Source organism: Anomaloglossus baeobatrachus, chromosome 1 (genome assembly GCF_048569485.1).
Source record: "Anomaloglossus baeobatrachus isolate aAnoBae1 chromosome 1, aAnoBae1.hap1, whole genome shotgun sequence".
Taxonomy (NCBI): Eukaryota; Metazoa; Chordata; class Amphibia; order Anura; family Aromobatidae; genus Anomaloglossus; species Anomaloglossus baeobatrachus.
Window position 1 is genome coordinate 659,152,103 of NC_134353.1, and position 26,805 is coordinate 659,178,907.

Genomic DNA, 26,805 nt, shown 5'->3' on the forward strand with positions numbered 1-26,805 from the left:
CTACCGCTGACTGTGTATGAAACTCCATCCCGAGGTAAGTCAGTGATTGGGTCGGCGTCAACTGGGATTTTGGGAAGTTGATTGTCCACCCGAACTGCTGGAGAGTCGCCAGAGCGACTGTAAGGCTGTGTTGACACGCCACCCGAGAAGGGGCCCTGACTAGGAGGTCGTCTAAGTAGGGAATCACCGAGTGGCCCTGAGAGTGTAGGACCGCCACAACGGATGCCATGACTTTGGTGAACACCCGTGGGGCTGTCGCCAGGCCGAAAGGCAATGCCACGAACTGAAGGTGCTCGTCCCCGATGGCGAAAACGCAAGAAGCGTTGATGTTCGGGTGCGATCGGCACATGGAGATAAGCATCCTTGATGTCGATCGATGCTAGGAAGTCTCCTTGTGACATCGAGGCGATGACCGAGCGGAGAGATTCCATCCGAAACCGTCTGGTGCTCACATGTCTGTTGAGCAGTTTGAGGTCCAGAACGGGACGGAATGATCCGTCCTTCTTTGGCACCACGAACAAGTTGGAGTAAAAGCCGCGACCATGTTCCTGAGGGGGAACAGGGATCACAACTCCCTCTGTCTTCAGAGTGACCACTGCCTGAAAAAGTGCGTCGGCCCGAGCGGGGGGCGGAGAGGTTCTGAAGAAACGAGTCTGAGGACGAGAGCTGAACTCTATCCTGTAACCATGAGACAGAATGTCTCTCACCCATCGGTCTTGAACATGTGACCACCAGGCGTCGCAAAAGCGGGAGAGCCTGCCACCGACCGAGGATGCAATTCGGGGATGCCGAGAGTCATGAGGAGGCCGCCTTGGAGGCAGCGCCTCCGGCGGCCTTTTGGGGGCGTGACTTAGACCGCCACGCATAGAAGTTCCTCTGGCCCTTCTCCGGCCTGCTGGACGAAGAGGATTGGGGCTTGGCGGAGGGACGAAAGGACAGAAACCTCGATTGAATTTTCCGTTGCTGAGGTCTCTTAGGTTTGGACTGGGGTAAGGAGGAGTCCTTTCCCTTGGATTCCTTAATAATCTCATCCAATCGTTCGCCAAACAATCGGTCGCTAGAAAACGGCAAACCGGTTAAGAACCTCTTGGAGGCAGAGTCAGCCTTCCATTCGCCCAGCCACATGGCCCTGCGGACTGCCACAGAATTAGCGGATGCCACCGCTGTACGGCTAGCAGAATCTAGGACTGAGTTCATGGCGTAGGAAGAAAAAGCTGACGCTTGAGAAGTCAGAGACGCAACCTGCGGAGCAGAATTACGTGTGACTGCATTAATCTCAGCCAGACAAGCTGAGATAGCTTGTAGTGCCCACACGGCTGCAAAGGCCGGGGCAAAAGACGCGCCCGTGGCTTCATAGATGGATTTCACCAGGAGCTCTATCTGCCTGTCAGTGGCATCCTTTAGCGATGAGCCATCTGCCACCGATACCACAGATCTAGCCGCCAATCTAGAGACTGGAGGATCCACCTTGGGACACTGAGCCCAACCCTTAACAACGTCAGAGGGGAAGGGGTAACGTGTGTCAGTAAGGCGCTTAGCAAAGCGCTTGTCCGGAACCGCTCTGGGCTTCTGGACAGCATCTCTGAAGTTAGAGTGATCGAAAAACGCACTCAGTGTACGTTTGGGGAACCGAAACTGGCGTTTCTCCTGCTGAGAAGCCGACTCCTCTACAGGTGGAGGCGGGGGGAGACAGATCTAACACCTGGTTAATGGACGAGATGAAGGGAATTTTGTTACTTACCGTAAATTCCTTTTCTTCTAGCTCCTATTGGGAGACCCAGACGATTGGGTGTATAGCACTGCCTCCGGAGGCCACACAAAGCATTACACTAAAAAGTGTAAGGCCCCTCCCCTTCTGGCTATACACCCCCAGTGGGATCACTGGCAGCTCAGTTTTAGTGCTAAAGCAAGAAGGAGGAAAGCCAATAACTGGTTCAAACAAATTCACTCCGAAGTAACATCGGAGAACTGAAAACCATTGAACATGAACAACATGTGTACCCGAAAACAACCAAAAATCCCGAAGGACAACAGGGCGGGTGCTGGGTCTCCCAATAGGAGCTAGAAGAAAAGGAATTTACGGTAAGTAACAAAATTCCCTTCTTCTTCGGCGCTCCATTGGGAGACCCAGACGATTGGGACGTCCAAAAGCTGTCCCTGGGTGGGTAGAGAAATACCTTATGTTAGAGCTGCAAAGACAGCCCTCCCCTATGGGGAGGCAACTGCCGCCTGCAGGACTCTTCTACCTAGGCTGGCGTCCGCCGAAGCATAGGTATGCACCTGATAATGTTTGGTGAAAGTGTGCAGACTCGACCAGGTAGCTGCCTGGCACACCTGTTGAGCCGTAGCCTGGTGTCGTAATGCCCAGGACGCACCCACGGCTCTGGTTGAGTGGGCCTTCAGCCCTGATGGAACCGGAAGCCCAGCAGAACGGTAGGCTTCAAGAATTGGTTCTTTGATCCATCGAGCCAGGGTGGCTTTTGAAGCCTGCGACCCTTTGCGCTTACCAGCGACAAGGACAAAGAGTGCATCCGAGCGGCGCAGGGGCGCCGTGCGGGAAATGTAGATTCTGAGTGCTCTCACTAGATCTAGCAAATGTCAATCCTTTTCATACCGATGAACTGCATGCGGATAAAAGGAAGGCAAGGAGATATCCTGATTAAGATGAAAAGAGGATACTACCTTGGGGAGAAACTCCTGAATGGGGCGCAGCACTACCTTGTCCTGGTGGAACACCAGGAAGGGAGCCTTAGATGACAGCGCTGCTAGTTCAGACACTCTCCGAAGAGACGTGACCGCTACCAGAAAGGCCACTTTCTGTGAGAGTCGAGAAAGTGAAACATCTCTCAGAGGCTCGAAGGGCGGCTTCTGGAGAGCAACAAGGACCTTGTTTAGATCCCACGGATCTAACGGCCGCCTGTACGGAGGGACGATATGACAAACCCCCTGCAGAAACGTGCGCACCTGAGAAAGTCGTGCTAGTCGCTTCTGAAAAAACACGGATAGTGCCGAGACTTGCCCTTTAAGGGAGCCGAGCGACAAGCCTTTTTCCAACCCAGATTGCAGGAAGGAAAGAAGGACAGGTAACGCGAATGGCCAGGGGGATACTCCTTGTGCAGAGCACCAGGATAAGAAAATCTTCCACGTTCTGTGGTAGATCTTAGCAGAAGTGGACTTCCTAGCCTGTCTCATGGTGGCCACGACCCCTTGTGATAATCCTGAAGACCCTAGGATCCAGGACTCAATGGCCACACAGTCAGGTTCAGGGCCGCAGAATTCCGATGGAAAAACGGCCCTTGGGACAGTAAGTCTGGTCGGTCTGGTAGTGCCCACGGTTGGCCGACCGTGAGGTGCCACAGATCCGGGTACCACGACCTCCTCGGCCAGTCTGGGGCGACGAGTATGACGCGGCCGCAATCGGATCTGATCTTGCGTAGCACTCTGGGCAAGAGTGCCAGAGGTGGAAACACATAAGGGAGCCGGAACTGCGACCAATCTTGCACTAAGGCGTCTGCCGCCAGAGCTCTTTGATCGCGAGACCGCGCTATGAAGGTCGGAACCTTGTTGTTGTGTCGAGACGCCATTAGGTCGACGTCCGGCACCCCCCAGCGGCGGCAGATTTCCTGAAACACGTCCGGGTGAAGGGACCATTCCCCTGCGTCCATGCCCTGGCGACTGAGGAAGTCTGCTTCCCAGTTTTCTACGCCCGGGATGTGAACTGCTGATATGGTGGAAGCTCTGTCCTCCACCCACATCAGAATCCGCCGGACTTCCTGGAAGGCTTGCCGACTGCGTGTCCCTCCTTGGTGGTTGATGTATGCCACCGCTGTGGAGTTGTCCGACTGAATTCGGATCTGCTTTCCTTCCAGCCACTGCTGGAAGGCTAGTAGGGCAAGATACACTGCCCTGATTTCCAGAACATTGATCTGAAGGGTGGACTCCTGCTGAGTCCACGTCCCTTGAGCCCTGTGGTGGAGAAAAACTGCTCCCCACCCTGACAGACTCGCGTCTGTCGTGACCACTGCCCAGGATGGGGGTAGGAAGGATCTTCCCTGTGATAATGATGTGGGAAGAAGCCACCATTGTAGAGAGTCCTTGGCCGTCTGGGAAAGGGAGACTTTCCTGTCCAGGGAAGTTGTCTTCCCGTCCCATTGGCGGAGAATGTCCCATTGAAGTGGACGCAGATGAAACTGTGCAAACGGGACTGCCTCCATTGCTGCCACCATCTTCCCTAGGAAGTGCATGAGGCGCCTTAAGGGGTGCGACTGACCATGAAGAAGAGACTGCACCCCTGTCTGTAGTGACCGCTGCTTGTCCAGCGGAAGCTTCACTATCGCTGAGAGAGTATGAAACTCCATGCCAAGGTACGTTAGTGATTGGGTCGGTGACAGATTTGACTTTGAAAAATTGATGATCCACCCGAAGGTCTGGAGAGTCTCCAGCGCAACATTCAGGCTGTGTTGGCATGCCTCTTGAGAGGGTGCTTTCACAAGTAGATCGTCCAGGTAAGGGATCACCGAATGTCCCTGAGTGCAAGACTGCTACTACTGCCGCCATGACCTTGGTGAAAACCCGTGGGGCTGTCGCCAGACCAAATGGCAGAGCTACGAACAGGAGATGGTCGTCTCCTATCACGAAACGTAGAAAACGTTGGTGCTCTGTAGCAATCGGCACGTGGAGATAAGCATCTTTGATGTCTATTGATGCAAGGAAATCTCCTTGAGACATTGAGGCAATGACGGAGCGGAGGGATTCCATCCGGAACCGCCTGGCGTTCACATGCTTGTTGAGCAGTTTTAGGTCCAGAACAGGACGGAACGAGCCGTCCTTTTTTGGAACCACAAAGAGATTGGAGTAAAAACCTTGCCCCTGTTCCCGCAGAGGGACAGGGATCACCACTCCTTCTGCTCTTAGTGAGCACACCGCCTGCAGAAGGGCATCTGCTCGGTCGGGATGTGGGGAGGTTCTGAAGAACCGAGGCGGAGGACGAGAACTGAACTCTATCCTGTACCCGTGAGACAAAATGTCTGTTACCCACCGGTCTTTGACCTGTGGCAGCCAAATGTCGCAAAAGCGGGAGAGCCTGCCACCGACCGAGGATGCGGAGGGAGGAGGCCGAAAGTCATGAGGCAGCCGCCTTGGAAGCGGTGCCTCCGGTTGCCTTCTTGGGGCGTGAGTGAGCCCGCCAGGAATCTGAGCCCCTTTGCTCCTTCTGAGTCCCTTTGGACGAGGAGAATTGGGTCTTTCCGGAGCCTCGAAAGGACCGAAACCTCGACTGCCACTTCCTCTGTTGAGGTTTGCTTGATCTGGGCTGGGGCAAGGAGGAGTCTTTACCCTTGGATTGTTTGATGATTTCAGCCAATTGCTCACCAAACAGTCTGTCTACAGATAGTGGCAAGCTGGTTAAATATTTTTTGGAAGCAGAATCCGCTTTCCATTCCTTTAACCACAAGGCTCTGCGCAAAACCACAGAGTTGGCGGACGCCATTGAGGTACGGCTCGTAGAGTCCAGGACAGCGTTGATAGCGTAAGTCGCAAACATTTGCGAGGTTAGGGACGCCACTCGCGGCACTGCTGGACGTATGATAGAGTCCACCTGTGCCAGACCAGCCGAAATAGCTTGGAGTGCCCACACGGCCGCGAATGCTGGAGCAAACGACGCGCCGATAGCTTCATAAACAGACTTTAACCAAAGGTCCATCTGTCTGTCATTGGCATCTTTAAGTGAAGCCCCATCCTCCACTGCAACTATGGATCTAGCCGCAAGCCTGGAGATTGGGGGGTCCACCTTTGGACACTGGGTCCAGCGTTTGACCACGTCAGGGGGAAAGGGATAACGTGTATCCTTAAGACGTTTGGAGAAACGCTTGTCTGGATAAGCATGGTGTTTCTGGACTGATTCTCTGAAGTCAGCGTGGTCCAGAAAAGTACTCAGTTTAGGCTTGGGATACCTGAAATGGAACTTCTCCTGCTGTGCAGCTGCCTCCTCTGCTGAAGGGGCAGGAGGAGAGATATCCAATAGGCTATTGATGGCCGCTATAAGGTCATTTACCATGGCGTCACCATCAGGAGTATCCAGATTGAGAGCGGTGTCGGGATTAGACTCCTGATCACCCTCCTCTGTGTCATCATGCAGAGACTCTTCTCGCTGAGACCCTGATCCGCGTGATGACGTGGAGGGTCTCTCCCAGCGAGCTCGCTTAGGCAGCCTGGGACTGTCATCTGAGTCAGAGCCTTCAGCCTGAGATGCCTGGGACCCCCTTGATGCACGGATTAACTCCAGCTGAGGGGGGACCGGGGAACGTTGCCGCAGCAGTGTCCATGGTCTGAGTAACTGGCCTGGCCTGCAAGGTCTCTAGGATCTTTGTCATAGTGACAGACATCTTGTCAGAAAAAACTGCGAACTCTGTCCCCGTCACCGGGACAGGGTTCACCGGTGACTCTGCCTGGGTCACTACCTCCACAGACTCCGGCTGACGAAGTGGCACAGGGACTGAACATTGCACACAATGGGGGTCTTTGGAACCTGCCGGTAGATCAGCCCCACAAGCAGCGTATACAGCCTGTGTCTTGGCACCCTTGCGTTTTGCGGATGACATGTTGTCGTCTCCTCAGAGCAAGATAGGGTATACAGCCAAGAAGCGACCTTACAGTGCAATATATATATATATATATATGGTACAGAGAAAAAAGTACACCAATATAACACTGTGGCACTAGTGGGGCCAGCACTAATGTGCTGCTTACCGCCCGCTTAACGCGGGTGTGTGGTCGCCAGAAATCCCTTGTCTGGGTCTCCCAGAGCCTGTGTCCGTTCTCCAGCCAGACTGCATGTAGGAATGGCTGCCGGCGTCCTATGGAGGGGGGCGGGCCCTGGGCGTGTGCAGACAAAGAGCGGGAAACCTGCGCCCCACTGTGCTCAGTGAGAGGGCTGGAGCATGTAAATAAGACTCCAGCCCTCGGCGCTGACTAAATCGTACAGCGTCTCTCCCCTTCCCTGATTGACAGGGAGGGGGCGGGGAACGAAGCGGAGCTAGGCCGCAAAAGCCGGGGACTAAATTTATAAGCGACGCCGTCGTAAAAGCACGGTCGTCGCTAAGTCCCCGGCGCACTACAAGTCTCAGCCGCGCCGCCGCTCCAGGGGCGGGCCGGCGCGGCAGTCCCCCATACATAAAGTCACTCAGAGTGACTGTAACCGCAGCGCGCAGCGCTACAGTCCCCGGCGCACTAGCGCACCCAGCAAGTCTGGAATGTGCACGGCCGTCCAAACGGGGACACAGAGTACCTGAATGTTGCAGGGCCTTGTCCCTGAATGGTATCCAGCTCCATATCCAGCAGGTTCTATGGGTCTGTGGATGGAGCCCGGCCTCAGGGCTTAGGGGCCGGTAAGATGCCACTTCCTCAGAGCCCCTCAGGGGGATGGGGAAGGAAAACAGCATGTGGGCTCCAGCCTCCGTACCCGCAATGGGTACCTCAACCTTAACAAACACCTCCAATGGAAATGGGGTGAGAAGGGAGCATGCTGGGGGCCCTATATGGGCCCTCTTTTCTTCCATCCGAAATAGTCAGCAGCTACTGCTGACTAAACAGTGGAGCTATGCGTGGATGTGAGCCTCCTTCGCACAAAGCTTGAAAACTGAGCTGCCAGTGATCCCACTGGGGGGTGTATAGCCAGAAGGGGAGGGGCCTTACACTTTTTAGTGTAATGCTTTGTGTGGCCTCCGGAGGCAGTGCTATACACCCAATCGTCTGGGTCTCCCAATGGAGCGCCGAAGAAAAGATCATTTACTAAGGCGTCCCCTTCAGGTGTATTAAGATTGAGGGCAACGTCAGATTCAGAGCCCTGAGCTGCGACGTCCGCCTCGTCCTCCAGAGAGTCCTCGAGCTGGGAACCCGAACAGCGTGAAGAAGACGGGGAAGATTCCCAGCGAGCCCGCTTAGTCGGTCTGGGACTGAGGTCCGGGCAGGATTCCTCCGCGTGGGACCTAGGGCCCAACCTGGGAGCGCGCTGCGGCGCGGACCGAGAGGGGCCTGGAGGCGACGAGCCAACGGGGACCGGGGCCTGTGTAAGGACCGGTCTGGACTGCAAAGCTTCTAGCAGCTTGGCAGACCATTTGTCCATAGACTGAGCCATGGATTGGGAAAGTGACTCAGAGTTTCTCAGCAAACGCAGCAAACTCTGTCCCTGCCGCCTGGACAGGGTGAGCAGTGGGGTCTACATGAGCAGAGGGGCCCACTAGTGACCGAGGCTCCGGCTGAGCAAGCGAAACAGGGGGTCGAGCATTGCTCACAGTGAGGGTAGGTGGAACCCGCAGGTAACATAGCCGCACAAGAGGTACAGGTCGCAAAAAAACCCTGTGCCTTAGCACCTCTGCTCCTTGTGGACGACATGCTGTTGTCTCCTAGGAGAGTGATCACTGAGGGTATATGGGAAGGGGTATACAGCCCGACCGAACAGAAATATGTATATAAATACGTATCTATTCCGGCACCCTAGGGGGACCAGCACCGGGTGACCGGTGTGGCTTACCGACCGCTAAAAAGCGGAGTGTGTGTCCTCCATATTCCCTGCCTTAGGTCTCCCAGAGCTGCAGAGCTCTTCTCTGATAATCCTCCACCGGCAGAATGCCAAAAACATGGCTGCCGGAGCTCTCAGGGGAGGAGTGGAGCCGTGGGCGGTGCTAGAAAAGTGCGGGGAATCTGGGGTCCCCACAGTGATCAGTGAGGGGGGAGGAAACATACAGGATGCTCCGGCCCTCACAGCCGACGTCAGGCCGGCCGTCCCGCCCTTACCCCTGACAGGCAGGCCCGGGGGCGGGATTTTTGCTACTAGGCCGCGATGAAGCCGGGGACTAAATTTAAGACCGCGGCCGACAAGCAGGCGTGGTCGGCGCGGAAGTCCGCCGGTCTTCACAACTCAGCAGCTGCTGCAGCGTCCGGGAAGAAGGCGCTCCATACACAGTCCCCATGGGGACACAGAGTACCTTATAGATGCAGGGCCCGGTCCCTGAGGATGAATAGACTCCTGTCCAGCAGATTCCCACAGGGGCTGCGGAGGGAGCCCGGTCCCAGTGAATGGATGACCGGTCAGGATCCCACTTCTCCAGAGCCACTAAGGGATGGTGAAGGAAAACGGCATGAGGCTCCGGCCTTTGTACCCGCAATGGGTACCTCAACCTTAACAGCACCGCCGACATAGTGGGGTGAGAAGGGAACATGCCGGGGACCCCGTGGGGGTCCTTTTCTTCCAACCGATATAACTAATCTGAGATGCATGAGTGGATGTGTGCCTGCTTCCAAACAAAGCATAAAACTGAGGAGCCCGTGATGCACGGGAGGGTGTATAGGCAGAGGGGAGGGGTTACACTTTTCAGTGTAATACTTTGTGTGGCCTCCGGAGGCAGAAGCTATACACCCAATTGTCTGGGTCTCCCAATGGAGCGACAAAGAAATAGTAAGTTTGGCTCCCTTTAAACTCAACACAGCCATTAATGTTTAAACCACTGGCAACAAAAGAGTACACCCCTAAGTGAAAGTGGCCAAATTGTGCCTAAAGTGTAAATATTGTGGGTGACAACCATTAAATTCCAAACACCGCCTTAACTCTTTTGGGCATGGAGTTCACTAGACCTTCACAGAAGCCCCTGAGATCCTCCATGACTACATCACTGAGCTGGTGGATGTTTGAGACCTTGCTCTAATCCACTTTCCATTTGAGGATGCCCCAAAAGGGTTTAGATCTAGCACCTTTACCCTCAGTTTCTTTAGCAAGGCAGTAATAGTCTTGGAGTGCGTTTGGAGTCCTTCCCTGTGGCCCAGTTGCTGGAGGCAGGGGAACATGCGCTGCTTCAGTATGTCACAGTACACGTTGGCCTTCATGGTTCCTCAATGAGCTGTAGATCCCCCACAGCTGGCAGCACTCACGCAACACCAAACTATGACATTCCAACCAGCATGCTTGACTATAGGCAGGACACACTTTTCTTTGAAATCCTCACCTGGTTACCGCCACACACGCTTGACACCCTTTGAACCAAATAAATTTATCTTGGTCTCATCAGACCACAGGACACTGTTCCAGTAATCCATGGCCTTAATTGCTTGTCTTCAGCTGACTGCGGCCTTTCTTGTGCATCATCTCTAGAAGAGAATTCCTTTTTGGTCAACAGCCATGCAGACCAACTTAGTGGTCAGACCATGCACCGCACTCTGCATCGTCTGACCACTGACAGGCTGACCCACTACCCTTTTAACCTCTGTAGCAATGCTGGCAGCACGCATACGTATATTTTGAAAGAGGTAACCTCTGGATATGAGGCTGAGCAAGTGCACTCAACTTCTGTGGTTAACCATAGCAAGGACTATTCAGAGTGGAACCTGTGTACCGTGGTTTTGACCACCACGCTGCAGCTCAGTTTCCGATTGTTGACAATCTTAGAGCCTAGGCAATTTTTACATAGGAGCAACAATTTATTTTTTTTTTCCTGATCCTCAATTCTTTGCTATTAGTTGCCATGTTTATTTTCCCGTGACCAGTAAGGCTATGTGCCCACGCTGCGGAAAATGCGCGGATTTTGCAGCGGATCTATCGCGGAAAAGCCGCGGATTTTCCAGAAATCTGCAGCACAGCTACTCCCCAGCCATTTCTATGGCATTTGGGAAATGCTGTGCCCACGCTGCGGATTTTTCGTGCGGAAAAATCTGCAGCATGTCAATTATTGTTGCGGATTTTCGTGCGGATTTTGCCTATTCAATTGAAGAGGAGAGAAAGGGAGGGAAGGGGGGGGGGGGGGAGGAGAAAAAAAATAAAATAATCACAAAATCTGCGTCAAATCCGCACCTATGAAAAGGTGCAGATTTCGGGGGAAAGCTGTGGATTTTGATGCAGAAAAATCCGCAGATACAGAGTCCCGTGGGCACATACATTTGGAGTTATCGCTCACACTTAGGCTAACAGCTTCTCCCTATTCACACCTGAGACCTTGTAACACTAATAAGTCACATGACAATGGGAGGAAAAATGGTAAATTCAGCACAACTTTGTTATTTTCACTTCGGGATGTACTCACATTTGTTTCCAGCAGTTTTTACTTTAATGGCTGTGTGTTGTTATTTAGAGGGCACACCAAATTTACACTGTTATACAAGCTGGACACTGACTACTTTACATTGTATTTAAGTGTCATATCTTCAGTGTTGACCCATGAAAAACACAATACTTATTCACTTTTGTGACATACTCTAAATGTGTTTACTACGTAATTGCTCCCTTGATCTACCTGTAGAGAGGAGAGTAGCCTGTGATTCCATGTAAATTATTGAGAAACCTGCTCTGAGTTATTGTGGGGGAATGTTCTTTTTCCTTAGTATGTTGCTGCTGGCTTATGACTGGTCGACTCCATACAGGGGATGGAGTACAGGCCCCTAGAGGAGGGAGGGGGGGTTGGTGTTGTCTTTGGTAACAACCAGGTGGTCTTAGTAAAATTGGAAAGTTTAGGTGAAAACATAGCTCTGAAACTGAAAAGCGAAATAAAAAAAAAACAAAACCCCCTATGCAGCTCTGCAGCCACAATTCAAGATGCTCTTTATATAAAAAAAAAAAAAAACACAAGTTTCATCATTTTGTGAAAAAAGCTATACCTATATGCCATAGTTGTTCCGCGAACAAAGTTGATTTTAAAATCAATAGATCTTGGACTAATAAGTTGCACAACTGAATGTCTTTAAATAGGTTCCTGTGTGAGATAATCATATAAATGCGCCCCTTCTATGTACTGTATAATAGCCATGTCTGACCATGCCACAGCTCCTGGGCAGGGGATGAAGTAATAAAGCATACAAACCTTACAGCATGGGATCACAAACTATTCTTTAGTGCTAAAAAATTTCTTTTCCTTTAAAACCAGGCAAGGAAATTCTTTACCTCTCAAAAAGAAAAATCGGATACGATCCCAAGTTGTGGTATAGGTATACTTGCTTTTCTGTCCTCCACTGTCCAGGAGATGTGGGATGAACAGACCTCTGTGCAGTCAGACACGGCCATTACACAGTACATAACATGGGCACATTTATAAAGATCTCAGCAGTGGAAATTTTTGAACACATTCAAATTGTGGAAGAAATATTATTAAGATCTATAGTTTAAATTTAACTTTGTACATGGGAAACCCACTTTAAAAAGGATCATATATAAATATTTTTAAAGTTCCTACAGTTGGTATACCTTGAACATCTATCTAAAAAAAAAAAAAAAAAAAAAAAAAGATACAATTTCTTTAACAATGTTAAATCATAAATGAAGAAAACCATACCTTGTAGGTGGGTAAGATGGAGGAGCAGTCACTTGCTGCATAGGGTAGCTTGATGGGACTTGTGGATAACTATAGCTACTTTGACTATAGCCCATGCTGGTCTGGGCATAAGAGACTGCACTCTGAGGAGGCTGACTAGTGTCTGCAGGTTTGCTTCCATCTTGAGGCCTAGTTAGGGAGCGAGAGGAGGAGAAGGGGGGAGAAAAAAAAAAAATCAGCAGAGGAAATTTTTGAACACATTCAAATTGTGGAAGAAATAACTATTGTACTGTGTGTAAGTGCCTAAAAAAATAAGGCCTACTTCAAAAAAAAAAAAAAATTGCTGTAGTGCCAACTTTCTCACTTTTAGGCTATGTGCCCACAATCCAGCGTCTAGTTCAGTGTCAGCCCTCCTGCGGAGATGAGTATGGTCCATGGGAGAACACAACTGCCCGCGATCTGGGTTCTGGCTGCTGGGAACTTTAGCTCTAGTCTCCTCACGGAGAACACTAATCTCCGCAGCATAAATTCACATGCTGAGGCTCAGGAAGCCAAACCGCAGGTCAGTTTATGCTGTGGAGAAAAGAAGCAGTGGGCAGGAGAGTTCTAAAAATCCTTCCACTGCGCTTGTACTGCACAACGCAGTATGATGGACGCAGCGAAAACACTGCGTCCTAAATGCTGCAAACCCTGATCGTGGGCACACAGCCTGAAAAGCTAGGATGGATGGCTGTCAAAACATATAAATGTCCGCTGGCACCCTTTAGTGACTTTCATGTGGCACTAAAGTGTGTTTAGCCTTGTATTTAGCCAAAAACATACAATTTTAAAAAACACAGTGGGGTCCTCCCTATTTTTGATAGCCAGCTAGAGTAAAGCAGATTGCTGCGGCTTCACCTTGGCTGGAAATCCAAAACGGAGGGCACCCCAGGCTATTCTATAAATAAATAAAAAAATAAAAAATAAATATGGGGTCCCCCCTTTAAAATTGATTACCAGAGAAGGTAACAGCGGACAGCAGTGGTCTGGTATTCTTAGGGTAAGAAGAGCCATGGTTATTTGGCCCTTCCCAGCCTAAAAAATAGCAGGCTGCAGCTGCCCCGGAAGTGCTTCTGAACACCGGGCACTTCCGGTCATGCGCAGTATGAAGTCGGGTGTACGCATCCCAGCTTCAGATAGGTCTACTGCGCATGACTGGAAGTGCTGGCCATTCAGAATAGTGGTCACAGCGAACGCTGGTGACACTGCATTGAATAGCATGTTAGTATCCCCTGTGGACGGATTTGTCGGGGGATATAACACCCTAGGGACTAGTCTCTGCGCTCAATAGCATAAGCTAAAAAAAAAATCTTTAGAAATCCTTTTTCTAACGATCCCTTTCTCTACGCTAGTGTATACAGGGGCAATTAGGCAGGGATTAGCAATATGCGCCCAGAAATGCTCGTGGTTCTGGGTGCATATTGCACCTGACAGGTTCCCTTTAAGACCATATGAGTAATTGCCACACATTTCAACAATACTAACAGAGGCCAGTCTTCGTCCTGGTATTACCTTGCTGGAGCTGTGGTAGCAGGTTGTTGCCCATACGAAGGGTATGTAGGCTGGGAAGTGTAAGCGGATGGCGCTGCATATGAAGCTTGGGTAGTGGAAGTGGTTGCAGTGCTGCTGTCATAAGCTGTTGTTCCATAGCCCTGTATTGGCTGACTATAAGCCTGAGGTGCAGCTGGAGCAGTATAACCTAAGAACATAAAAGGTAGAAACAGTATGTTAACATGCCACCTGTCCAAATTTCTTCTAGCTACATACATTTTATTATTTTTAAGTGGTCAAGTTACCAAGCTTCATTTTACATTGTACATTTATTGCAAAAAAGGAAGGACAACACCCTTATCCTCCCATCTTTCCCATACAAGGTTTTAATTGCAATCTACATCTGGTTTCCTTCTCACTCCCCACTAAGATGAGGCCTGGTTTGGCACATGGAGAGGTAGGGAACTGTTTAGGGATCATGCATATTAAAAAATGGTACATCTTGATGTGGTTTGATGGCTTTTGTGCCCTTTGTTAAAAAAAAAAAAAAAAGTTTAAATACCTTAAATTTTGTACGTTTACAGCAATATTGGAGTTAATGTATTCATTAATAGCAGTGTGCTGACGAATCATGTATTTATATCATTGCACATTTATTGGCAAGATCTACAAACTATTTCTAAAGAGGTCGTCACCTTTCAGAAAATTTGTCCCAGTTTGTAAAAAAAAAAAAAAACAAAAAACACCCCTAACATGCTTTACTCACTCTCCCCAAGTCAGCAATGAGTGTCTGAGTTCCCAGTGTTGGATTTTGCCTGCATCGATGAGCTCATGTAGATAGTGCACAGCTAATCACTGAGCTCAGCGGCTCTGCCCACTGAAACTGAGCACCCCACTTCCTTAGGCTAAGTTCACACTTCCGTTGTTTTGCATCAGTCACAATCCGTCGCCTTGAGGAATTACGATATCCTGCAAAATATTTTGCAGGAATCCTGTTTTTCCCCATAGACTTCTATTAGTGACGGATTGTGACTGATGATGCTGTGTTGCATCAGCTGCGTCGCGGTCCGTTTTTTAACTGACCGCCGGGCGGGAACAATGCAGCCTGTAACGTTTTTTGAGCAACGCAATCCGTAGGATTTTGCTGCGCATGCGCTCTCTGGCTCCCTGCCCCCGTAACCAGGATACACATCGGGTAAAAAAAGCAATGCGCTTTGGTTAGTTACTCGATATTTACAGTGGTTAAGGGTGCAGGGAGCCTGCGCTAAGCGGTGTACGCTGGTAACCAAGATAAATATTGTGTAACCAAGCAAAAAGTTCTTTGCTTTTACCCGATATTTACCCTGGCTGTGCAGGGAGCCTGACACTTCCCCGCTCGGCTCCACCCCCTCCCGCACTCAACACACACACACACACACACACACACACACACACACACACACACACACACACACACACACACACAGCCCTGCAGTACCGACGTCCTCAGTGCCACGGCCTCGCTCGGCTCCACCCACAACTTCGCCCCCTCGCGCTCCGCCCCCCGCACACAACGGAGTCCGACAAAGAAAATTCTGTTCTTTGTCATCCGTTGTTCAGCGCGTCAGTCACATGCGTCAAGCAACGCATGTGACTGATGCAAAACAACGGAAATGTGAACTTTGTCTTCCATGTTGACATTTAGGCTGACACTAGCATTCAAAATAGGCACTCAATGGACTTCATGAGGGTGAATAAAGCACTGCTTTGTTTTCTTTTTAATAAACTATGCCTGGGAAAGTTTTTCTTTGTTTTTTTTTTTATAATTTACAGTTTTAGGCTACATGCGCACGCTGCATTTTTATGTCCACAAACTACAGCCAAAACTGCACGTTGTTAGAGAGGCTGGAAAGGTCACAAAAAATGCTTGTAATTATAGGTGCGTTTTTGCTGCGTTTTTGTGTGACAAATGTTGACAAAAACGCAGGAAGAATGAACATTTTTTGACAAATAAAACGCTGACAAATAAACTGCAATGTGCGCATGACAAATCTGACTTTTCATAGACTTTGCTGGGAAGTCAAATGTCAGCGTTCTAACAAAACTGCAGCCAAAAACGCAGCAAAAAACGCAGCGTGCGCATGTAGCCTTATACACAGTAAGAAATTTTTCTTCAACACAGACACCAGGAAAAGAGCTTTGCATGACAGCGCTGCTAGCTCAGACACTCTCTCCGAAGTGATGTGACTGCTACTAAGAAGACCACTTTCTGCGAAAGGCGTGAAAGAGAAATATCCTTCATTGGCTCGAAGGGTGGTTTCTGAAGAGCCGGTATCACCCTGTTCAGATCCCAGGGTTCTAACGGACGCTTGTAAGGAGGGACTATGTGAAAAACCCCCTGCAGGAACGTGCGTACCTTTGGAAGTCTGGCTAGGCGCTTCTGAAAAAACACAGAGAGCGCTGAGACTTGTCCCTTAAGGGAGCCGAGCGACAAACCCTTTTCCAATCCGGATTGAAGGAAGGAAAGAAAAGTGGGCAAGGCAAATGGCCAGGGAGTAAAACCTTGATCAGAGCACCAGGATAAGAATATCCTCCACGTCCTGTGGTAGATCTTGGCGGACGTTGGTTTCCTGGCCTGTCTCATAGTGGCAATGACCTCTTGAGATAACCCTGAAGACGCTAGGATCCAGGACTCAATGGCCACACAGTCAGGTTGAGGGCCGCAGAATTCAGATGGAAAAACGGCCCTTGAGACAGCAAGTCTGGTCGGTCTGGTAGTGCCCACGGTTGGCCCACCGTGAGATGCCACAGATCCGGGTACCACGACCTCCTCGGCCAGTCTGGAGCGACGAGGATGGCGCGGCGGCAGTCGGACCTGATCTTGCGTAACTCTGGGCAACAGTGCCAGAGGAGGAAACACATAAGGCAGTTGAAACTGCGACCAATCCTGAACTAATGCGTCTGCCGCCAGAGCTCTGTGATCTTGAGACCGTGCCATGAATGCCGGGACCTTTTGGTTGTGCCGGGACGCCATTAGGTCGACGTCCGGCATCCCCCAGCGGCAACAGATCTCTTGAAATACGTCCGGGTGAAGGGACCATTCCCCTGCGTCCATGCCCTGGCGACTGAGATAATCTGCTTCCCAGTTTTCTACGCCCGGGATGTGAACTGCGGATATGGTGGAGGCTGTGGCTTCCACCCACAGCAGAATCCGCCGGACTTCCTGGAAGGCTTGCCGACTGCGTGTTCCGCCTTGGTGGTTGATGTATGCCACCGCTGTGGAGTTGTCCGACTGAATTCGGATCTGCTTGCCTTCCAGCCACGGCTGGAACGCCTTTAGGGCAAGATACACTGCCCTTATCTCCAGAACATTGATCTGAAGGGAGGACTCTGGCTGAGTCCAGGTACCCTGGGCTCTGTGGTGGAGAAAGACCGCTCCCCACCCTGACAGACTCGCGTCCGTCGTGACCACCGCCCAGGATGGGGGTAGGAAGGATTTCCCCTTCGACAATGAAGTGGGAAGAAGCCACCACCGAAGAGAGGCTTTGGCTGCCTGAGAAAGGGAGACGTTCCTGTCGAGGGACGTCGACTTCCTGTCCCACTTGCGGAGAATGTCCCATTGAAGTGGACGCAGATGAAACTGCGCAAAAGGAACTGCCTCCATTGCTGCCACCATCTTCCCTAGGAAGTGCATGAGGCGCCTCAAGGGGTGTGACTGGCCTTGAAGGAGAGATTGCACCCCTGTCTGTAGTGAACGCTGTTTGTCCAGCGGAAGCTTCACTATCGCTGAGAGAGTATGAAACTCCATGCTGAGATATGTCAGTGATTGGGCCGGTGTCAGATTTGACTTTGGGAAATTGATGATCCACCCGAATCTCTGGAGAGTCTCCAGAGCAATGTCCAGGCTGTGTTGGCATGCCACTCGAGAGGGTCTAAGTAAGGGGTCACCGAGTGTCCCTGAGAGTGTAGGACTGCTACCACTGTTGCCATGACCTTGGTGAAGACCCGTGGTGCTGTCGCCAGGCCGAAAGGCAGTGCCACGAACTGAAGGTGTTCGTCCCCTATGGCGAAACGCAGGAAGCGCTGATGCTCTGGTGCAATCGGTACGTGGAGATAAGCATCTTTGATGTCGATTGATGCTTGGAAATCTCCTTGGGACATTGAGGCGATGACGGAGCGGAGCGATTCCATCCGGAACCGCCTGGTTTTTACGTGTTTGTTGAGCAGTTTTAGGTCCAGAACAGGACGGAAAGATCCGTCCTTTTTTGGCACCACAAACAAGTTGGAGTAAAAACCGTGACCCTGTTGCTGAAGAGGAACAGGGATCACCACTCCTTCTGCCTTCAGAGTACACACCGCCTGAAGAAGAGCATCGGCTCGCTCGGGGGGCGGAGATGTTCTGAAGAATCGAGTCAGAGGACGAGAGCTGAACTCTATCCTGTAACCGTGAGACAGAATGTCTCTCACCCAACGGTCTTGTACCTGTGGCAGCCAGGCGTCGCAAAAGCGGGAGAGCCTGCCACCGACCGAGGATGCGGTGTGAAGAGGCCGAAAGTCATGAGGAGGCCGCTTTGGGAGCGGTTCCTCCGGCGGTCTTTTTAGGACGTGACTTAGACCGCCATGAATCGGAGTTCGTCTGACCCTTCTGTGGCCTGTTGGACGAGGAGAATTGAGACCTGCCCGCGGGCCGAAAGGACCGAAACCTCGATTGTACCTTGCGTTGTTGAGGTCTATTTGGTTTGGACTGGGGTAAGGATGAGTCCTTTCCCTTGGATTGTTTAATGATTTCATCCAATTGCTCACCAAACAGGCGGTCGCCAGAAAATGGCAAACCGGTTAAGAACTTTTTGGAAGCAGAGTCTGCCTTCCATTCACGTAGCCACATGGCCCTGCGGACTGCCACCGAATTGGCGGATGCTACCGCCGTACGGCTCGCAGAGTCCAGGACAGCATTAATGGCGTAGGACGCAAACGCCGACGCCTGAGAGGTTAAGGACACCACCTGCGGAGCATAGGCACGTGTGACTGCATTAATCTGCGAGTGACAAGCTGAGATAGCTTGGAGTGCCCATACGGCTGCGAATGCCGGAGCAAAGGACGCGCCGATAGCCTCATAGAAGGATTTCAACCAGAGCTCCATCTGTCTGTCAGTGGCATCTTTGAGTGAAGCCCCATCTTCCACTGCAACTATGGATCTAGCCGCCAGTCTGGAGACTGGAGGATCCACCTTGGGACACTGAGCCCAACCCTTGACAACGTCAGGGGGGAAGGGATAACGTGTGTCCTTAAGACGCTTAGAAAAGCGCTTATCTGGACAAGCTCGGTGTTTCTGGACTGCCTCTCTGAAGTCGGAGTGATCCAGAAACGTACTCATTGTACGCTTGGGAAACCTAAAATGGAATTTCTCCTGCTGAGAAGCTGACTCCTCAATTGGAGGAGCTGGGGGAGAAAGATCCAACACCTGATTGATGGACGCTATAAGGTCATTCACTATGGCGTCTCCTTCTGGTGTATCTAGGTTGAGAGCGGCTTCAGGATCAGAATCCTGATCTGCCACCTCCGCTTCATCCTCTAGAGAGTCCTCCTGCTGAGACCCTGAGCAGTGTGATGAAGTCGAGGGAAGCTCCCAGCGAGCCCGCTTAGGCGGTCTGGGACTGCGGTCCGTGTCAGAGACCTCACCTTGGGACCTATGAGTCACCCCAGGAGCACTTTGCTGCTCCAACCGAGGGGGGCCTGGGGTCAATGATTCAACAGTGCCCGGGGCCTGTGTCACCGGCCTGGACTGCAAGGCTTCTAGTATCTTAGCAGACCATTTATCCATAGTCTCAGAAAGTTTGTCAGCGAATACTGCAAACTCCGTCCCTGTCACCTGGACAGTGGTAGCAGGTGGTTCCACTTGGGCCACCAGTGGCAGAGGCTCCGGCTGAGTAAGTGCCACAGGGGCCGAGCATTGCACACAATGAGGGTAGGTGGAACCTGCCGGTAGTATAGCCGCACATGAGGTACAGGTTGCAAAGTAAGCCTGTGCTTTGGCACCCTTGCTTTTTGCGGACGACATGCTGTTGTCTCCTCTGAGTACAATCCGGGAGGGTATATAGCCAAAAACCAACAGTGCGACCATACAGAGTAACTGTATAGCATATTATAATTATATATATATATATATATATACATATATATATATATACATATATATATACATATATACATATATATATATATATACACATACATACACACACACACACACACACACACACACACACACACACACACACACACACACACACACACACACACACACACACACACACACACACACACACACACACACACACACACACACACACACACACACACACACACACACACACACACACACACACACACATATATATATACATATATATATACATACATATATACATACATACATACATACATACATACATACATACATACATACATACATACATACATACATACATACATACATACATACACATATACACATATATACATACACACACTTTGGCACCCAGGGGGGCCAGCACCTAGAAACAGGTGCTGCTTACCGACCGCCCAAAGCGGTTGTGTGACGCCTCCCAGAGCCGTGTTTTCTCTCCTCTCCAGCTTCAGAAGTGCTGACAGGAATGGCTGCCGGCGTTCTGTGAGGAGGAGGGGGCCGTGGGCATGCCCTAGAAAGTGCGGGAATCTGGTGCCCCACGGTGCTCAGTGAGGGGGGAGGAGGATACAAAGTATGCTCCAGCCCTCAGCGCTGACGTCCAGTGCAGCGTCCCTCCCTTCCCCTGACTGGCAGGCCCGGGGGCGGGAATATGCGGTACTAGGCCGCAGAAGCCGGGGACTAAAGTTATAAGCGCGGCCGGCAAACAAGCACGGTCAGCGCGGTAGTCCCGGCGCACTAACACACCCAGCAGTGCTGCAGCGTGTATGACACAAGCGCTCCATGCGCTGTCCCCAAGGGGACACAGAGTACCTCACAGTAGCAGGGCCTTGTCCCTGACGATACCCAGCTCCTGTCCAGCAGATTCCCCAGGAGCTGCGGAGGGAGCACGGTCCCAGTGCCTGGAGACCGATAAGGATCCCACTTCACCCAGAGCCCTTAAGGGATGGGGAAGGAAAGAAGGGAATTTTGTTTACTTACCGTAAATTCCTTTTCTTCTAGCTCTAATTGGGAGACCCAGACAATTGGGTTGTATAGGCTGTGCCTCCGGAGGCCACACAAAGTATTACACTTAAAAGTGTTAAGCCCCTCCCCTTCTGCCTATACACCCCCCGTGCTCCCACGGGCTCCTCAGTTTTGGCGCAAAAGCAAGAAGGAGGAAAAAGAATTATAAACTGGTTTAAAGTAACTTCAATCCGAAGGAATATCGGAGAACTGAAACCATTCAACATGAACAACATGTGTACACAAAAAAACAGGGGCGGGTGCTGGGTCTCCCAATTAGAGCTAGAAGAAAAGGAATTTACGGTAAGTAAACAAAATTCCCTTCTTCTTTGTCGCTCTATTGGGAGACCCAGACAATTGGGACGTCCAAAAGCAGTCCCTGGGTGGGTAAAATAATACCTCGTAAGAGAGCCGTAAAACGGCCTCTTCCTACAGGTGGGCAACCGCCGCCTGAAGGACTCGTCTACCTAGGCTGGCATCCGCCGAAGCATAGGTATGCACCTGATAGTGTTTCGTGAAAGTGTGCAGGCTCGACCAGGTAGCCGCCTGACACACCTGCTGAGCCGTAGCCTGGTGCCTCAAAGCCCAGGACGCGCCCACGGCTCTGGTAGAATGGGCCTTCAGCCCTGAGGGAACCGGAAGCCCAGCCGAACGGTAAGCTTCGATAATTGGCTCCTTGATCCACCGAGCCAGGGTTGATTTGGAAGCCTGTGACCCTTTACGCTGGCCAGCGACAAGGACAAAGAGTGCATCCGAGCGGCGCAGGGGCGCCGTACGAGAAATGTAGATTCTGAGTGCTCTCACCAGATCTAACAAGTGCAAATCCTTTTCACATTGGTGAACTGGATGAGGACAAAAAGAAGGTAAGGAGATATCCTGATTGAGATGAAAGGGGGATACCACCTTAGGGAGAAATTCCGGAACCGGACGTAGAACCACCTTGTCCTGGTGAAACACCAGGAAAGGGGTTTTGCATGAAAGCGCTGCTAGCTCAGACACTCTCCGAAGTGAAGTGACTGCTACTAGAAAAACCACTTTCTGCGAAAGGCGTGAGAGAGGAATATCCCTCATTGGCTCGAATGGTGGTTTCTGAAGAACCATCAGCACCCTGTTCAGATCCCAGGGTTCTAACGGCCGCTTGTAAGGAGGGACGATGTGACAAACCCCCTGCAGGAACGTGCGTACCTGTGGAAGTCTAGCTAGGCGCTTCTGGAAAAACACAGAGAGTGCTGAGACTTGTCCCTTAAGAGAGCCGAGCGACAAACCCTTTTCCAGTCCAGATTGAAGGAAGGACAGAAAAGTGGGCAAGGCAAAAGGCCAGGGAGAAATACCCTGAGCAGAACACCACGACAGGAAAATTTTCCACGTCCTGTGGTAGATTTTAGCGGACGTTGGTTTCCTAGCTTGTCTCATAGTGGCAATGACGTCTTGAGATAACCCTGAAGACGCTAGGATCCAGGACTCAATGGCCACACAGTCAGGTTGAGGGCCGCAGAATTCAGATGGAAAAAACGGCCCTTGAGATAGCAAGTCTGGTCGGTCTGGTAGTGCCCACGGTTGGCCGACCGTGAGATGCCACAGATCCGGGTACCACGACCGCCTCGGCCAGTCTGGAGCGACGAGGATGACGCGGCGGCATTCGGCCCTGATCTTGCGGAACACTCTGGGCAACAGTGCCAGCGGAGGAAACGCATAAGGGAGCTGAAACTGCGACCAATCCTGAACTAAGGCGTCTGCCGCCAGAGCTCTGGGATCTTGAGACCGTGCCATGAACATTGGTACCTTGTTGTTGTGCCGGGACGCCATGAGGTCGACGTCCGGCACCCCCCAGCGGCAACAGATCTCCTGAAACACGTCCGGGTGAAGGGACCATTCCCCTGCGTCCATGCCCTGGCGACTGAGATAATCTGCTTCCCAGTTTTCCACGCCTGGGATGTGAACTGCGGATATGGTGGAGGCCGTGGCTTCCACCCACATCAAAATCCGCCGGACTTCCTGGAAGGCTTGCCGGCTGCGTGTGCCGCCTTGGTGGTTGATGTATGCCACCGCTGTGGAGTTGTCCGACTGAATTCGGATCTGCTTGCCCTTCAACCACTGCTGGAACGCTTTCAGGGCAAGATACACTGCCCGTATTTCCAGAACATTGATCTGAAGCGAGGACTCTTGCTGGGTCCACGTACCCTGAGCCCTGTGGTGGAGAAACACCGCTCCCCACCCTGACAGACTCGCGTCCGTCGTGACTACTTCCCAGGATGGGGGTAGGAAGGATTTCCCCTTCGATAATGAAGTGGGAAGGAGCCACCACCGAAGGGAAGCTTTGGTCGCCTGAGAGGGAGACGGTCCTGTCGAGGGACGTCGGCTTCCTGTCCCATTTGCGTAAGATGTCCCATTGAAGGGGACGCAGGTGAAACTGCGCGAAAGGGACTGCCTCCATTGCTGCCACCATCTTCCCCAGGAAGTGCATGAGGCGCCTCAAGGGGTGTGACTGGCCTTGAAGGAGAGATTGTACCCCTTTCTGTAGTGACTGCTGCTTGATCAGCGGAAGCTTCACTATCGCTGAGAGGGTATGAAACTCCATGCCAAGATATGTCAGCGATTGGGCCGGTGTCAGATTTGACTTTGGAAAATTGATGATCCACCCGAAACCCTGGAGAGTCTCCAGGGTAGCGTCGAGGCTGCGTTGGCATGCCTCTTGAGAGGGTGCCTTGATCAGCAGATCGTCCAAATACGGAATCACCGAGTGACCCTGCGAGTGTAGGAGCGCTACTACAGTAGCCATCACCTTGGTAAAGACCCGTGGGGCTGTTGACAGGCCGAACGGCAGTGCCACAAATTGCAGGTGTTCGTTTCCTATGGCGAAGCGCAAGAAGCGCTGGTGCTCTGGAGCAATCGGTACGTGGAGATAAGCATCTTTGATATCGATCGATGCAAGGAAATCTCCTTGGGACATTGAGGCGATGACGGAGCGGAGGGATTCCATCCTGAACCGTCGGGTTTTTACGTGTTTGTTGAGCAGTTTCAGGTCCAGGACCGGGCGGAAAGACCCGTCCTTCTTTGGGACCACAAACAAGTTGGAGTAAAAACCGTGGCTCTGTTGCTGAAGAGGAACAGGGACCACCACTCCTTCCGCCTTCAGAATACCCAGCGCCTGCAGAAGAGCCTCGGCTCGCTCGGGAGGCGGGGATGACCTGAAGAATCGAGTCGGGGGACGAGAGGTGAACTCTATCTTGTACCCGTGAGACAAAATGTCTGTTACCCACCGGTCTTTGACCTGTGGCAGCCAGGTGTCGCAAAAGCGGGAGAGCCTGCCACCGACCGAGGATGCTACTAGAGGAGGTCGAAAGTCATGAGGAAGCCGCTTTGTTAGCGGCGCCTCCGGTGGTCTTTTTAGGACGTGACTTAGACCGCCATGCATCAGAGTTCCTTTGTTCTTCTGAGACCCTTTGGACGAAGAGAATTGGGACCTGCCCGCGCCCCGAAAGGACCGAAACCTCGACTACCCTCTCCTCTGTTGGGGTATGTTCTGTTTGGGCTGGGGTAAGGATGTATCCTTTCCCTTGGATTGTTTGAGGATTTCATCCAGACGCTCGCCAAACAGCCTGTCGCCAGAAATTGGCAAACTGGTTAAGCGCTTTTTGGAAGCAGAATCTGCCTTCCATTCCCGTAGCCACAAGGCCCTGCGGAGTACCACCGAATTGGCGGCCGCAACCGCCGTACGGCTTGCAGAGTCCAGGACAGCATTAATAGCGTAAGACGCAATTGCCGAGGTCTGGGTGGTAATGGATGCCACTTGTGGCGCGGCCGCTTCAATTTGCGCCTGACCTGCTGAGATAGCTTGTAGCGCCCATACGGCTGCGAATGCTGGGGCAAAAGAAGCTCCGATAGCTTCATAGATGGATTTCAACCAGAGCTCCATCTGCCTGTCAGTGGCATCTTTGAGCGAGGCCCCATCTTCCACTGCAAGTATGGATCTAGCCGCCAGTCTGGAGATTGGAGGATCCACTTTGGGACACTGAGTCCAACCTTTAACCACGTCAGGGGGAAATGGATAACGTGTATCCTTAAGGCGCTTAGAAAAACGCTTATCTGGACAAGCATGGTGATTCTGGACTGCCTCTCTGAAATCAGAGTGGTCTAGAAACATACTCTGTGTACGCTTGGGGAACCTGAAACGGAATTTCTCCTGCTGAGACACTGACTCCTCCGCCGGAGGAGCTGAGGGAGAGATATCCAGCATTTGATTGATGGACGCAATAAGAACGTTCACTATGGCGTCCCCGTCTGGAGTATTAAGATTGAGAGCGCCCTCAGGATCAGAATCCTGATCAGCTGTCTCCGCATCATCAACCAGAGATTCCCCCCGCTGAGACCCTGAACAATATGATGTCGAGGGAAATTCTAAGCGAGCCCGCTTATTCGGTCTGGGGCTGGGGTCTAAGTCATAACCCTCAGCCTGGGATGTATGAGATACCCCGGGAGGACATTGTTGGACCAACTGAGGGGGGGTCAGGGGACAATGATTCAACAGAGTCCCTTTGCTGAGTTACCGGCCTGGACTGCAAGGCTTCTAGTATCTTAGCCATAGTCTCAGAGAGTTTTGCGAACTCAGTCCCCGTCACCTGGACAGTGTCAACAGGTGGCTCCCCCTGGGCCCCTCTTAGCAGAGGCTCTGGCTGAATAAGTGCCACAGGGGCCGAACAGTGCACACAATGAGGGTCAGTGGAACCTGCCGGTAGTGGGGTCATACATGCGGCGCAGGCAGCATAATAAGCCTGTGTTTTGGCACCCCTGCCTTTTGTGGGCGCCATGCTATTGTTTTCCCTGTGTAACACAATAGGGTATATAGCCAGAATGAACTGTGCTCATACAGTGTAGAGTATATACTATAAACAAATAATGTATCAATACACTACAGCACTATGGGGCTAGCACCAACAGGTGCTGCTTACCACCCGCTTTACAACGGTTGTGAGGCCACCAGAGACCGTGTCTGGGTCTCCCAGACTTTGTCCCCCTCTGCAGCGTCGGAGGAGCTGACAGGAATGGCTGCGGCGTCCTGACGAGAGGAGGGAGCCGTGGGCGTGGCCGAGAAAGTGCGGGAACTGGTGCCCGCACTGTGCACAGTGAGGGGGGGTGGAGTATGCAAATCATACTCCAGCCCTCAGTGCTGCTCGTCCGTGCAGCGTCCCGCCCTTCCCCCTGCCTGTCAGGGCTGAGGGCGGGAGAAAGGGAAAACTAGGCCGCAAGCAAGCCGGGGACTCTAGTATAAGCGTGTCCGCCGTAAAAGCGCGGTACACGCCGAAGTCCCCGGCGAACTACAAGTCCCAGCCGCGACGCAGTTTCCCATGGCAGCGGCGGTTAGCGCGGTAGCCCCTACATATAAACACACTCAGCGACGCTGAGTGTGTAATGGCACATTTAACCCGGTCAGCGCCGCGGCCCGGTGCACTAGCACACCCAGCAAAGCTGAGGTGTTGCCGTGCGCGGTCCCCACAGGGATACAGAGTACCTTCACGTAGCAGGACCATGTCCCTGAACGGTACCCGGCTCCTATCCAGCAGTCTCCACAGGAGTTGTGGATGAAGCACGGTCTCAGTGCCTGGAGACCGATAGGATCCCACTTCGCCCAGAGCCCTGAGGGGGATGGGGAAGGAAAGCAGCATGTGGGCTCCAGCCTCCGTACCCGCAATGGATACCTCAACCTTAACAACACCGCCGACAAGAGTGGGGTGAGAAGGGAGCATGCTGGAGGCCCTATATGGGCCCACTATTCTTCCATCCGACATGGTCAGCAGCTGCTGCTGACCAATCTGTGGA

General features: G+C 51.9%; 1 protein-coding gene across 3 annotated transcripts in view; it reads right to left on the bottom strand.

Annotated features, from left to right (window-relative positions):
• EWSR1 (EWS RNA binding protein 1) overlaps positions 1–26,805 on the bottom strand; it is a 129,996-nt gene that overhangs the window by 71,768 nt on the left and 31,423 nt on the right. For all 3 annotated transcript variants that reach the window (XM_075319983.1, XM_075319982.1, XM_075319984.1), the window contains exons 5-6: positions 13,842–14,028; positions 12,312–12,479 (exon numbers count right to left, since the gene is read on the bottom strand). In XM_075319983.1, coding sequence (XP_075176098.1) covers positions 12,312–12,479; positions 13,842–14,028 — 355 coding nt within the window. The remainder of the gene's footprint in view (positions 1–12,311; positions 12,480–13,841; positions 14,029–26,805) is intronic.